The sequence below is a fragment of the Chlorocebus sabaeus genome, chromosome 16 (genome assembly GCF_047675955.1).
Source record: "Chlorocebus sabaeus isolate Y175 chromosome 16, mChlSab1.0.hap1, whole genome shotgun sequence".
Taxonomy (NCBI): domain Eukaryota; kingdom Metazoa; phylum Chordata; class Mammalia; order Primates; family Cercopithecidae; genus Chlorocebus; species Chlorocebus sabaeus.
This window is the reverse complement of record NC_132919.1, coordinates 65,189,940-65,204,315: the sequence shown is the minus strand read 5'-3', so window position 1 is coordinate 65,204,315 and position 14,376 is coordinate 65,189,940. Positions and strand designations below refer to the sequence as shown.

The 14,376-nt window shown below is 41.5% G+C and overlaps 1 protein-coding gene across 20 annotated transcripts in view; it reads right to left on the bottom strand.

Annotated features, from left to right (window-relative positions):
• KANSL1 (KAT8 regulatory NSL complex subunit 1) overlaps positions 1 to 14,376 on the bottom strand; it is a 199,745-nt gene that overhangs the window by 13,954 nt on the left and 171,415 nt on the right. For all 20 annotated transcript variants that reach the window (XM_008012266.3, XM_008012270.3, XM_073005165.1 and 17 more), the window contains one exon: positions 7,572 to 7,743. In XM_008012266.3, coding sequence (XP_008010457.1) covers positions 7,572 to 7,743 — 172 coding nt within the window. The remainder of the gene's footprint in view (positions 1 to 7,571; positions 7,744 to 14,376) is intronic.

The following is a 14,376-nucleotide window of genomic DNA, read 5'->3' as shown; positions in this document are numbered from 1 at the left end:
TTTTGCAAAAAACAACAAAAAAACTTGTGGTATTACACTGACTCTACAGATCAATTTCGGGAGAACTTCCATCTGTTCCACCACCAACACTGAATCTTTCAATCTACTACTGACGTGGCATCTCTCTCTCCATTTATTTAGGTTTGTCTTGATTTTCTCTTGGCAGTGTTTAGTTATTTTTGACATACCACTCTTAAATACAATTTGTTAAGTTTATTCCTAAGAATTAATGTTTTCTGATGGGCAGAAGTTGGAAGAGTTTGCAGGGGTTCAGAAAACGACAGGAAGATGAGGGAAAGTTTAAGAGACTTGTTAAATGGTTTTGACCAAAATACTGATAGAAATATGGACAGTGAAGGTCAGGCTGTCAGTCTCAGATGGAAATGATTAAAGATAGTACCTTTCAAAATTTTAATTTCCAGTTCTTCATTACTAGTATATAGAAACACAATAAACTGCTATATAATGACCTTGTAGCCTGTGAAACTACTTCATTATAGGTTTTTTCTTGTTTATTCAGTAGGATTTTCTATAGACATAAGTACGTCATCTACAAATGGAGACTGTTTTACCTTTTCTTTCCAATCTATATTCCTTTGTTTACTTCTTGCCTATTACTCTGACTGGAACCTCTGGTGCTGATGTATAACTTTTAGATTTTCCTTATGTTTTCAATATTCTAACATTTCACCACAATGGATAGCGGTGTGAGTCTATTTTCAGGCTTCTACAAAGCTTTCCAGGGATATTTAAATCTGAAGGCCAGCACATTTTTCCTCACCTCCCAGTTCCTCCTGGGAATCAGTAACCACCTGGGGCATGCTCAGAAGTTCCCGCTAGAGTCCCTATCCACTGCTACAGAATAGAATGAAACACCACTACTTGAAGGAAGAAGGCTCTGGTGGCGTAAGAGGACAGGAGAGGACAATCTAACTCAGCTATTCCAAAACGAGTCCAAATTCAGGATAGGACCCAAATGCCCAGGTCCTATCACTACTTCTGGGTCAAAAATCTCCTTCTAAGCAGTTCCCACCTCACAGCAACTTACTCCTGGCATGTGATTTGGGCTATTTTTCTATTTATTTCTCCACAGTCATCTTGTCTTTACCCATCTTTCAAAAATAAGTACAAATTCCAGTCACTGACAGCATGTCTTCTAGAACTACTAGAAATTTATACTGTTTAATATATTTTCTAAAAGCTTATGGGGTTTTGGCTCCCATAGAGCATAGAGGATACGCTCAATCTGAACTGGGGGTAAAAAGGCAGGGAAGAAACGTCTAAATTAACATTACTGAACCCATTATTATCTGCCAGGCACTGTGTATATCATGTGTGTGCCACTTAATCTTCGTAACAGTTCCATGAGGCAAGCACCATTATACTTAAAGATAGGGAACAGATGCAGAAAGGTGCATTAACTATGTCCAAGGTTACACAGTTTAACGAGTAACAACCAACTTTCAAACTCAGGATTATACAACCCTAAAGCCCATACTCTTAGACAATATACCTTGAGGCTACTTCACTGACCCAGAGGATGGGGGGGATTCTGTGGTAAAGTCAATTATTTCTCAAATTACTCCCAACAAACAGACAGTACAAAATATTTTCCAAGTCAGTTCTGCAGAGTAAAAGAAATTTAGCCACTCCTGCCTATGGTATAGATGACGAATTTCATGACACTGAAAGGCCTTCCAGGACTGGAATAAAAATCTGAGTTGGAAAAAAACAAAATAAAAAAGCTAATATTCTCAGGGATGATTTTTCCCAGAGGGTAAGCAGCCTCAGCTCCATGGTTTCTCTAAGAATAGACTACTGGGCCTTATGACAGTGAAACAAATTAGGAAAACTATTAAAGTTTTAATCAAAACAAACATTTGCTACCTGTCTAAGTGTAAGGACACAGTTTCTGAGGACAGTGCTGTCTTCTCAAATGTTTCTCATAATCACTCTTTTCCACACTTAAAAACAAACTCAGCTATACCAAATCCTAGGAAATAAAGCATTGTCTAGAAGCACTCAGCCCTGTAGAACAATCTGAAAGCTGGGCTGAGCTGGAATGTATAAAAGAGGCTCAAGAAAGGAGAGGAGGTCACTTCCTGTCCATCCCACAATACCCTTTTGTCAGCAGAAGAGCTACTCCCACTTGGCAACAGCTGTGTATATATGTAATGGGACTCCAAAAGCATGGATTTATAGTGAAAACAGCAATGACTAGAAACAAGTAGGCCTGGATTCAGGTCCTGGTTCTATCTCTGAGTAGGAGAAAGCAACAACAAATCATTCGGCCAGACTTTCGTTCTACTTGTGAAATGAGGCGGTGGGGCTAGATCAGGGCTGGCAACATTCTAGCATTCATTCTCTAACCCTCCGCTCCAAACACAGCTGTCTTTCCTGTTGTACTGGAGACCTCAGATTCTTCCCAAACAATACATTAAATAACTCCAGACAGTTACTATCAATTCATTTAAGTAGGCACAAGAAAGGACATCTATTTGTTACTGCTAGATTATATGACTCCTATGAGTCTCTCAACTCTAACATGTTGAGTCAATGACTCTTCAACTGGAACTTTACTCCTAAACCCTTCCTCTCAGCTAAATGCCCTTAAGTGCAAGTTGGCACATTGTAGAACTCAAGTCATGGAACACTACCTTGCGCTCTCAAGTTGACGTATTAAGCAGAATCAAGAGCAATTCCTCTTTAGACCCAGTATAAACAGTTTAAGGAACTCCAGCTGGTAGACTTTGTTAGATGTTTGCTGTGTTGCCTTTTAATTGCTTCCATGTTAAGAGTGAACAGGAACCCAGTTAAATCCCTCAGTCAGTTAAAAGAAAAAAGATCTCTTAGGAATTGCTGGTCGAATTCACATACTAATAAGTGATAACACGTAGGTTTTGTAAAGAGTTAAAAATCTAAAATAGACTGGATATGGGACCTGAAAGTAAGCAAAGAAAGGGATATGAAATGGAAGAGAACCCACCAGAGATCCATTCAGCTACATTCCATACCCATTCTCCTACATCCATTCTCCTACATTCCATACCCACATACGTAAACTGCTATTTTCAGAGAACAGGGTGCAGATCCTTGTCAGGTAAATAACAGGAAAATAAGATGAATTACTAATGTCATCCTTAAGTTATTGTTTCCTCAAACAAAATGAAAGATGAATGAGAAGACCCTGACTTCAGGATGACTAGGGTCGACATTCCATGATTCACCTGGCTGTCGGGCTCCTTACTTTCCACCATTTTCTCAGGCGCACTTTTTCTGGGTGTTTTGTAATGCTGACTTCTTCCTCCTGCTGGGAAGTTGCCGTAGCCTCATATGCAGGGTTTGGCAAGTTCTCTCAAAATACCATAGATCTTCATGGCCAGCAGGTGGTGCTCTTATTAAGCCCCTTTTACAAAGTTAACAAGCTGTTCTCCAAGGTTATATATCCTCTACATTTCCAACTAAGGATTAACTGGACTTGATTACTTGAGGCGGTAAAACAAAGCCCCCTTCCTGCTGGAATACTAATAGGTTATTACATCCTAGTCTCTCCACCTTCCACAGCCAGGCGTAGAGTTGGCTGTAACACAGTCCCTCAATTTCTATCACCTACACACACTTAATGAAAAGTGGCTGGGGTACAGTCAAGGTGCAAGGCACAACTCCATGATGAAGAGCAGCAGTTGGTTGTTGTCATTCTAACAAACTACACAAACTGGTTAGGAAAAAGCATTAAAACTACTTTAAAAAAAATCTGTGAATAGCTAAGTATCACATTCAAACAATTTCCTGCATTTATGTTTGGTATAAATGTACTAACCATCCACAGGAATTGAGTCAAAATAATTTTTAATCTTCTTATGAAAAAAAAAAAAAAGGTGGGAAATCCTGCCACTTTTAAACATCTTCTAGAGAAGAGGTTGTAAAGGGTGGCCCAGTAGTAAAATCTACCACACAAATGTTTGACCCACACAGTAGTATGCCAAGCTGCTAGCCTTCACTGTTACTCACTGCTATACAATGATGTACAAGGAATCCCAATACTTCAGGGGGTGTGTTATTCACAGGATATTATGTGAATGGTGCCCTTTGGAGCTGGCTATCTCTGCAACCATGGGAATCTTCCTGATTTCCAAATGCATTGCATTCTGAATGTGACAGTTGTCTGGATCAAAGCAGAATTATTCCAACAGGAACAATATTAGATATGGTAATCAGGTCTTCAGGTCAACCAACTGAGGTGTAGTTAATCCACAGGCAAATACAGTAGTCAATAGAGCCTACATGTAAAAAAAAAAAATCTCTCTCTGTCACCATAGTCTCATAAGGAAAATTTAATGACGAACTTTTTCATCCAAACCCCAGGGCCATAGTTAGAAGCTCTTTGTATGTGTGTGAGACACAGAAAAACAAATAGGATTAGATGAAGGAAAATAAAAATCATAAAGACCAGAAAAAGGGGAGTGTTCCCTACCCTTCTTTCCATTCCCCCTCATTGCTGCCTGTAGTTGCCTGGAATGATAGTGTGGGAGGTCTAAGGTATGCGGTAGGGCAGCACTGACGTCAGATCTATAGTGTCCTGCAGTCAGCAGGACAGAAAGTGTTCAAAGGAAATAGAACCTCTTAGTAGAGATGCTAAATAATGGAATAGGAGCTGAGAGACACATGGTCTGGGTATATTTGAGGGTGGGGGACATTATTTGCAACTCTATGTGGTAATGCTGTTGATAAAGAAATGACTGTTGTGTTTAGCAGGTGATATCCAATGAGTGCGCTTAAGTGTCAGGGTTTCCTGTCCTTCAAGTATGAGACTGTACAGTTCAACACTGTATTTCAGAGAGTAACCCAACAAATGTTCCTAAGTCTTCCTGGTGGTGCTGTCTGTAGCCAGAATCCCGAAAAGGGTAAAAATCTGACTTCTCTTAATAATCTGTCTGGAAAGGAACTTGAAATATAGCCAAAGGAAGGACAGGCATCAGATATCTGGGTCTGAACTGTGACGGCATTCAAACTCATCAGCCACTTAGTTTTAGGTAAGCCACAACCTTACCAAGCCTGTTCCTTGAGCACTAAAACTGAAGTAACACCTTACAAAATTTCTGGGCCGGGCATGGTGGCTCATGCCTATAATCCCAGTAATTTAGGAAGCCAAGATGGGTGGACTGTTTGAGCCCGAGTTTGAGACTAGCATGGGCAACACGGGGAAACCTCTTCTCTACTAAAAATGCAAAAAATTAGCCAGGCATCGTGGTATGCACCTGCAGTCCCAGCTACCCACTGAGGTGGGACCATCACCTGATGCTGGGAGGCCAATGCTGCAATGAGCCAAAAACCACACCACTGCATTCTAGCCTGAATGACAGAGTGAGACTCTGTCTCAAAAAAAAAGCCAGGTGCGGTGGCTCACGCTTGTAATCCCAGCACTTTGGGAGGCTAAGATGGGTGGATCATGAGGTCAGGAGTTCAAGACCCTCCTGGACAATATGATGAAACCCCGCCTCTACTAAAAGTACAAAAATTAGCTGGGTGTGGTGGCATGTGCCTGTAGTCCCAGTTACTCAGGAGGCTGAGGCAGGAGAATTGCTTGAACCTGGGAGGCGGAGGTTGCAGTGAGCCGAGATTGCACCATTGCACTCCAGCCTGGGCGACACAGCAAACGGTCTCAAAAAAAAAAAAAAAAATTGAAAGCAGCAAATGAGACAAATATGAGAAGAGTACTATAAACTGTAAAACGCTATACATATAGTAACTGCAGTTACATGGGCTACATAAATCCAATGGCAGGGGAAGGTAAAAGTCAGTGACTCTGGAATCTGAAACACAGAGGAAAATGTTTTAGTGTTTTCCACTCATTGTATTCAAGTTTATTTACTGTTCCACCAACTGCTGACTATCCATGTGTTCCAGGTTTTCTGTTTCCTTTCTCTTACAAGAAATCACACATCACAGGAATATTACACCACATCCTTATCACAGTCAGAGGGGGCTTTGGTAACAAAAGCCAAAAATCCCGGTATCTACTGGATTTAGGTGGCCAGAAATGCAATCATTTGAAGAACAGATGCACAACAGGGGATTACAATTATCTAATGTTTGATCAACTGTCAATTAGTTGCAATCGTTTAGTGGCACCCTCTGGTTTGGTAGATCCGTTGCAGTCTTTTTGGAGAATTCTAAGAGAAAACTTGGTTGATAGAACTCCTGAATTATCTGTCTTCATTTTATTTTTAAAACTCAAAACCTTTTTACTTAATACCTGGGAGATTCTCCTTCAGGTGCTGAGAACTCTTAGAAATGATCTCTTTATTTGTTTTCCCCACCATCCAAGTTTTTTTTTTTTTTGAGACAGTCTTGCTCTGTCTCCAGGCTGGAGTGCAATGGCGTGATCTCGGCTCACTGCAACCTCTGCCTCCAGGTTCAAGCGATTCTCCTCCCGAATAACTGGGATTACAGACAGGTGCCACCACGCCCAGCTAATTTTTGTATTTTTAGTAGAGATGGGGTTTCACCATGTTGGCCAGGCTGGTCTCGAACTTCTGACCTTGTGATCTGCCCGTCTTGGCCTCCCAAAGTTGGGATTACAAGCGTGAGCTACCGCATCTGGTCTCAAACTCCTGACCTCAAGTGATCTGCCTGCCTCGGTCTCCCAAAGTGACAGGATTAAAGACATGGGCCACAACACCTAGCCTCAAGATTTTTACAATCTGGGGCAAGACCCATAGTGGGATTCAATATGGTCAAGAGGAATGCTCTTCTTTTGTCAAGTGGGAGAGGTACAGGTATGGGAAGGGAGGTGGGAAAGGAGGGTTGTCAGACACAGATTTAACAGGTAGGCAAACTTTCTAAAGACAGTACAAGCTAACAACGAAGAGTTGTGCTTATCTACATCCTGCAAAGCTGTCATGTTACCACATAAATGCCAGTAGGAAGATATTCTCCTAGAACACTGCTATCCTACTTTATATCATGGCACACACAGACAAAACTTTTTTTTCCTGAGATGGAGTCTTGCTCTGTTATCCAGGCTGGAGTGCAATGGCGCAATCTTGGCTCACTATAACCTCTGCCTCCCAGGTTCAAGCAATTCTCCTGCCTTAGCTTCCCAAGTAGTTGGGATTACAGGCAGGCACAACCACGACTGGCTAATTTTTCGTATTTAGTAGAGACTAGCCTAGAATTCCTGACCTCAGGTGATCCGCCCGCCTCAGCCTCCCAAAGTGCCGGGATTACAGGCATGAGCCACCACACCTGGCCTAGACAAAACATTTTTAAAGATATACTAAGCGTATTTTGGACCAGATGACTGTGGCTAGAGGCAACTGAGCCCAGATCCCTCCTAGCTACTTGAAGAGTTACAAGGAAATCTCATGTTAAGTTGCAATCTTTTAGTGGCACCTTCTGGTTTGGTGGATCTGTTGCAGCCTTTTTGTAAAATTCTAAGAGAAGACTTGGTTGATGAAAGTTGTACCTTGAAAGTATCTGAGTTGTAACTGGACCTTGGCTGATTTTCTTTCACCTAGAACTCTCTCAAGTCTCTTTTATTAGACTTTCTAGTCTGTGGTCTTTCTTACCATCTGGAAATGCTAGAACAGGGTGAACACAAGAGTCCAACTGGGAAAGACGTTCCAACAGAGGGGCTTCATAGTGAATTTCGGGAGGCATAGTGTTGATGCTGCCTGAACCACACAATGCACAGGAGGGATTCACATCACAGCCAGGGCGGATTGTGCTGTTCCGGTGAACCTGTGAAAAAAGTCAAACAAAACTGACAATTCAGCATCTGATAAAAAGCCAGCTCCCCATTTGTTATTCCAAAGATTGAGAAGACCTTTCTAGATACTTATATGATACTACTAAAAGGGTATTTGATTAGTTTGTTAAAATATTTCCATTTGTCTAACACACTGACCTTCAAAGTGGGTAAGGAAACTTGCTTCCTTTTCATTGATGAAATCTAACTACTTGAAGCTCTAAGTGCTTACCTAGGTATCAAACTTCTGACAGCTTAAAAAGATATTAAAACTGTGCTTTTTGAGAACACTTTATAAAATCTGCATGCTTTCATGACCTTCATGGTCTGCTAAGGCGAATAGTTGGCTCCCGATTCCCAGGTGGGACATTACTCGCTTTCTTCAGCAAATGTATCCACCTGGGAGCCTTCAATTACCAACCACACCTCTACTCTTCTTTTCACACCTCCTCTTCAAAAGACTTTCAGGTGGTCTCAAGCCAGGTGGCAAGCTTCCCTGAAGCTTGTAACTTGTAAGTAACTTATTAACTACTCTTTAACCTGGCCTAAAATCCACTGTTACAAAGCTCATACTTAAGTAACGAAATAACATTTTGTATAGCAAATGCTCACTCTCATAGTCTTCATGTTAGATTAATTCCAAAGGGATAGAAATTATTTCCATTAAACTTCCTTTGTGCACATGTGGGCAGAATAATTGATAACTTCTCCACATTAAGTCCAGAGTTAAATATGAACTAATTTAAGTCTTCAAAAGATTGAATTCTGTAAAAAAAACCAAACATCTACAATTTTATGCTTTGAGCAAACTTCAGGTCATGCTGAATGCAGGATCCCTACATTCTAGTGTTAGGATGAACAAGTCTGGCATTTGCCAAAGCCTAACTCATAAAGTCACCTGGACACACAGGCCAGGAAAAAAAATACTTGCATGTTGAATGGCACTATAAGAAGGCATCCAAGGAGCAAGCTCAGTAGTAGAACAAAGACAAAAAGCATCAAAACTCTGCTAGCAAAAACTCTTAACATTTACTAGAGCTCCATTTATTTTCAGCAGAGACATCTCGAAAGCCTTTTATGGATTTGTGTAAGAGAAAGATATATATAAGAACAATGTGGTCTTTATCAACATTCCCCCAACATTCTATTGCAACCACAGAGAGGTGGCACGCAAATAAGGTCTTTTAAAGGTTAGACTGGGCAAATCACACAGAGGTAGAGACCACTGAAGGGAGTGATACCAACTAGGCATGCTACTTTTGTATAGACAACATTAACTGGTATTGTTTTGGGGGAAAAAAATCCCTGTATCTGTGTAATAAGAACTGGTTTTCTGGAGAGGATGACATTTTGAGGTAAAGAGAAATAAGTAGGTAGAGATGAAAATGAGATCACAGAGTAGGTGAGTGGGAGGATTCAGGAAAATTGGTTAGGATCTAAAAATTATACTGAAATTTTCAATATTCAAAAGAGATTAACTCACTCCAGTAGGTACAGCAAATAGAAGAGAGAGACTAGAAACTGACCCATGACGTCAACTAGCTCTCCATATGGGATATTTAACATTCCATTTTATGGCTAGAGTGTATCACTTAAGTCAAAGTCAATACTGGGAGGCCAAGGCAGGTGGATCACTTGAGGTCAGGAGTTTGAAACTAGCCTGGCCAACATGTGTGAAACCCCAACTCTACCGAAAATACAAACATTAGCTGGGCGTGGTGGTGGGAACCTGTCATCTCAGCTACTCGGGAGGCTGAGGCAGGAGAATCGCTTGAATCTGGGAGGCAGAGGATGCAGTGAGCCGAGATCACACCACTGCACTCCAGCTTGGGCAACGGAATAAGACTAAATCTCAAAACAATAACAACAACAAAACTCAACAGATGTGGCTCAGCGTGGTGGCTCACAACTGTAATCCCAAAACTTTGAGGTAGGAGAGAGAATTGCTTGAAGCCAAGAGTCAGAGACTAGCCTGGGCAACACAGTAAGACTCCATCTCTTTTAAAAAAAAAAAAAAAAAAAGAAAAAAAAGAAAGAAAAAAAACTTTACCCAGTATGGTATTGCATGCCTTTAGTCCCAGCTACTCAGGAGGCTGAGGGAGAACAATCACTTAAGCCTAGGAGTTCAGGTTATAGTGAGCCACTATAACCACTGCACTGTAGCCCGGGAAAAAGACTAACATCCTGTCTCAAAAAAACAAAAAAAAAACAGGCCAGGCATGGTGGCTCATGCCTGTAATCTCAGCACTTTGGGAGGCCAAGGTGGGTGGATAACCTGAGGTCAGGAGTTCAAGACCAGCCTGGCCAACATGGTGAAACCCCGTCTCTACTAAAAACACAAAAAACTGGGCGTGGTAGTGGGCACCTGTAATCCCAGCTACTTGAGAGGCTGAGGCAAGAGAATCGCTTGAACCTGGGCGGCAGAGGTTGCAGTGAGTCGAGACTGCACCACCACACTCCAGCCTGGGCGACAAGAGCAAAACTCCAACTCCAAAAAAATTTAAAAATTAAAAAAATAGAATAAAGGGTAGAATCCTACTTGTAACTTGACAAAAGGGTATATGTACACATGTAACTTAAACAGTAATCTCATTTTTTAATTAAAAACTGTAAAGTATTAATAGAACCCGAGGAGTATATAAAAATATATTTAATACTTATTATTTATTTATTTTTGAGACGGAGTCTCACTTTGTCACCCAAGCTGGAGTGCAGTGGCACAGGTCCGCCTTCCAGGTTCACACCATTCTCCTGCCTCAGCCTCCCAAGCAGCTGGGACTACAGGCGCCCGCCAGCACGCCCAGCTACTTTTTCTGTTTTTTTTTTTTTTTTTTCCCCCAGTAGAGACAGGGTTTCACCATTGTTAGCCCGAATGGTCTCAATCTCCTGATCTCGTGATCCGCCCACCTCGGCCTTCCAAAGTGCTGGGATTACAGGCATGAGCCACCGCACCCGGCCAAAAATATATTTAATACTTATTAAAGTATACACTTTAGAAAATTTTTGAAAGAAAACTTGAATTCATACCCATGTTGCACAAATCCACACTAAGAATCTATCCTGTAGACAAACTTAAGTGTACACACACACGCATTCTTTCACTGAAACATGATGATGCCAAATCATCTGCATGAATTCATTTAAGTTAAAAACAATAAGAACACACACAATATTGTGTATTAAAGTAAGAAAACAAATTTTAAAAAGTATCACAACAGGTGGTGTGCACGTGCAGCCCTAGCTATTTGGGAGGCTGAGGTGGCTCACTTGAGCCCAGGAGTGAGGAGCTACAGTGATCATGTCCACTGCACTCCAGCCTGGGAGACAGAGTGAATCACTCTCTTAAAAGAAAAAAAACAAGGCTGGGTGTGGTGGCTCATGCCTGTAATTCCAGCACTTTGGGAGGCTGAGGCGGGCGAATCACAAGGTCAGGAGTTTGAGACCAGCCTGGCCAATATGGTGAAACCCTGTCTCTAAGACTAAAAATACAAAAATTAGCCGGGCATGGTGAAGGGCACCTGTAGTCCCAGCTACTCAGGCGGCTGAGGCAGGAGAATCGCTTGAACCCGGGAGGCGGCGGTTGCAGTGAGCCGAGATCGCGCCACTGTACTCTAGCCTGGGCGACAGAGTGAGACTCCATCTCAAAAAGAAACAGACAAACACAAAATTAACAACAAATATAAACATATCATGAGCACTAGGGATTTATTTCTGAATATCAAAATCATTCAATATTAAGAAATCAAGCAACATCATTTCAGACTTGCACACTTAACTGCTCACTCAACATCTCAGACTTCTGTTTTTTTAAAAATTGTGCTAACTCTTTGTAGAGACAGAAGACTCTCACTGTACTGTCCAGGCTGAATCTCAAACTTTTGGCTTCAAGCAATACTCCTAATTTGGCCTCCCAAAATGCTGGGATTTCAGGCCTGGGCCACTGTGCCTAGCCTAGACTCAACATGCATCTCAGAGTTAACATGTTCAAAACTGAGTCCTGCTCTTTCCCTATCTCCTAAGTCCTAAATCCTCAGACTCTCAGACTCATGCTAAACTCCTTTCTTTTTATCACACCTCATATCCAATCACGAAATCCCTTTTTTTTTTTTTTTTTTTTTGAGATGGAGTTTTGCTCGTCGCCCAGGCTGGAGTGCAATGGCGTGATCTCGGCTCACTGCAACCTCCGCCTCCTGGGTTCAAGAGATTCTTCTGCCTTAGCCTGCCGAGCAGCTGGGATTACAGGCGTGCACCACCACGCCCAGCTAATTTTTTGTATTTTTAGTAGAGACAGGGTTTCACCATGTTGGCCAGGCTGGTCTCGAACTCCTGACCTCAGATAATCCACCCACGTTAGCTTCCCAAAGTGTTGGGATTACAGGCGTGAGCCACGTGACCAGCCCCAGTCATGAAATCCTATTGGCAGAATCCAACCACTTCATACCACCTTAACTACACTCAATCTAGTCCAAGTCACTATCTTTTCTCAAATGGGTTTCTTCAAGCCTCCTAACTGATCCTCTGCCTACTGGCTCTTACTTCCAAATCAATCAACACAGTAATCAGTGTAAACTTTGTTTTAAAATCTCAATCATATCATACGAACCTCATAATCTTCCAAATGACTTCTCATCTCAGGACGAATAGAAACCAAACTTCTTGCACGGTTTCCACAAGGTCCTACAGCATTTGTCGCCTCTATCCCCTCTCTGACTTCACTTCATTTTTTGTTACTCTCCTAGCTGACACCATCAGTTACTCTGATTTCCTTGCTATATTTCTCCAAGATAGCAGGCAACCTTCCACATCATAAGCCTCTGCACTTGGCTCTTCAACCACTAATTCCATGGTCATTCTCTCACATCATGTCTTTTTCTTTAAATGTCAGTCTTCAAAGTAACTTTTGTTTTGTTTTGGTTTTTTTTTTTTTTGAGACGGAGTCTCGCTCTGTCGCCCAGGCTGGAGTGCAGTGGCGCGGATTTCAGCTCACTGCAAGCTCTGCCTCTCGGGTTCACGCCATTCTCCTGCCTCAGCTTCTCGAGTAGCTGGGACTACAGGCGCCTGCCACAACACTCAGCTAATTTTTTTGTATTTTTAGTAGAGAAGCTGTTTCACTGCGTTAGCCAGGATGGTCTCGATCTCCTGACCTCGTGATCCACCCACCTCGGCCTCCCAAAGTGCTGGGATTACAGACGTGAGCCACCGGCACCTGGCCCAAAGTAACTTTTATTTAGAAATACAAGTGAAAGGCCAGGCGCAGTGGCTCACGCCTGTATTCCCAGCACTTTGGGAGACTGAGGCAGGTGAATCACCTGAGGTTAGGAGTTCAAGACCAGCCTGACAAACATGGTGAAACCCCATCTCTACAAAAAATTAGCCAGGCGTGGTGGTGGGCACCTGTAATCCCAGCTACTCAGGAGGCTGAGGCAGAAGAATCTCTTGAACCCAGGAGGCGGAGGTTGCAGTGAGCTGAGATTGTACCACTGCACTCCAGCCTGGGTGACAAGAGCAAAACTTGGTCTCAAAAAAAAAAGAAGAAAAGAAATACAAGTGAAAAAAGATATTATTGACTGTAACAACAAAAAAGCCCTGGAATAACTTTAACAAGAAATTTCAGCACAAAGTTTAAAGATATTGATATTCTACAAATTAATGTAGAACCTTAATAGACTTGAGGGGGGAGGGGAGACAAGTCAAAGGGGATTTAAACAAATAATGTAAAAGATACAACTGAAAGAATAAATGTGAGGAACCATTCCCCTCCCACCCCTCACATTTCTGATAAGCAAAAATACAGGGGAGTGATCTGGCCTATTACATGTTTTACAGTTATAGTAATTAAAATAATCTGCCCTTGTTTAAGAAACAGAAAAATTAAATAAAAACAAAAATTGACCAAAATATATATGACAGTTTATTGTTTAAAGTAATACTTTTAAATCAGTTTAAAAAAAAAAAAGGAGATACTACTTTTTCAACAAATGAATCAGGAAAACCAAGAGTAGCTGGGACTACAGGCTCCCGCCACAACGCCCAGCTAATTTTTTTTGTATTTTTAGTAGAGATGGGGTTTCGCCACGCTGGCAAGGCTGGTCTCAAACTCCTGACCTCAGGTAATCCATCCACGTTGGCCTCCCAAAGTGCTGGAATAACACGTGTGAGCCACCGTGTCTGGCCCCAAATAGAGATTTAAATATAAAAACAAATATTATACTTGAATCTAAAAAAAAAAAAAAAAAATTGTGAAGCAATACATAGTGGTTAACAGTATGAGCTATGGCGCCAGACTGCCTGGGTTTGAACCCTGACTCCGCCACTTACTAGCTGTGTGGCCTTAGACAAGTTACTGTGTCTTCATGTTTACTAACAAGAGAATACCTGATAGAGTTATTTTAAACACAAATAACTCACAACAGTATCTGGCTCTCGACACTTAATCACTTTTATAAAACCATAAGTATGGCTATTTATATTTAAGGGGAGAACCTGATAGAACATTTACCATCAGAGATCTTGATTTCAAAATTCTAGCTTAACATTGTATAATATAATCATTGATAAGTCACATGACATCCTTAAATTTTCTCACTTGTTAAAAAGGACTGACAATACCAATTTCATGGGATTGT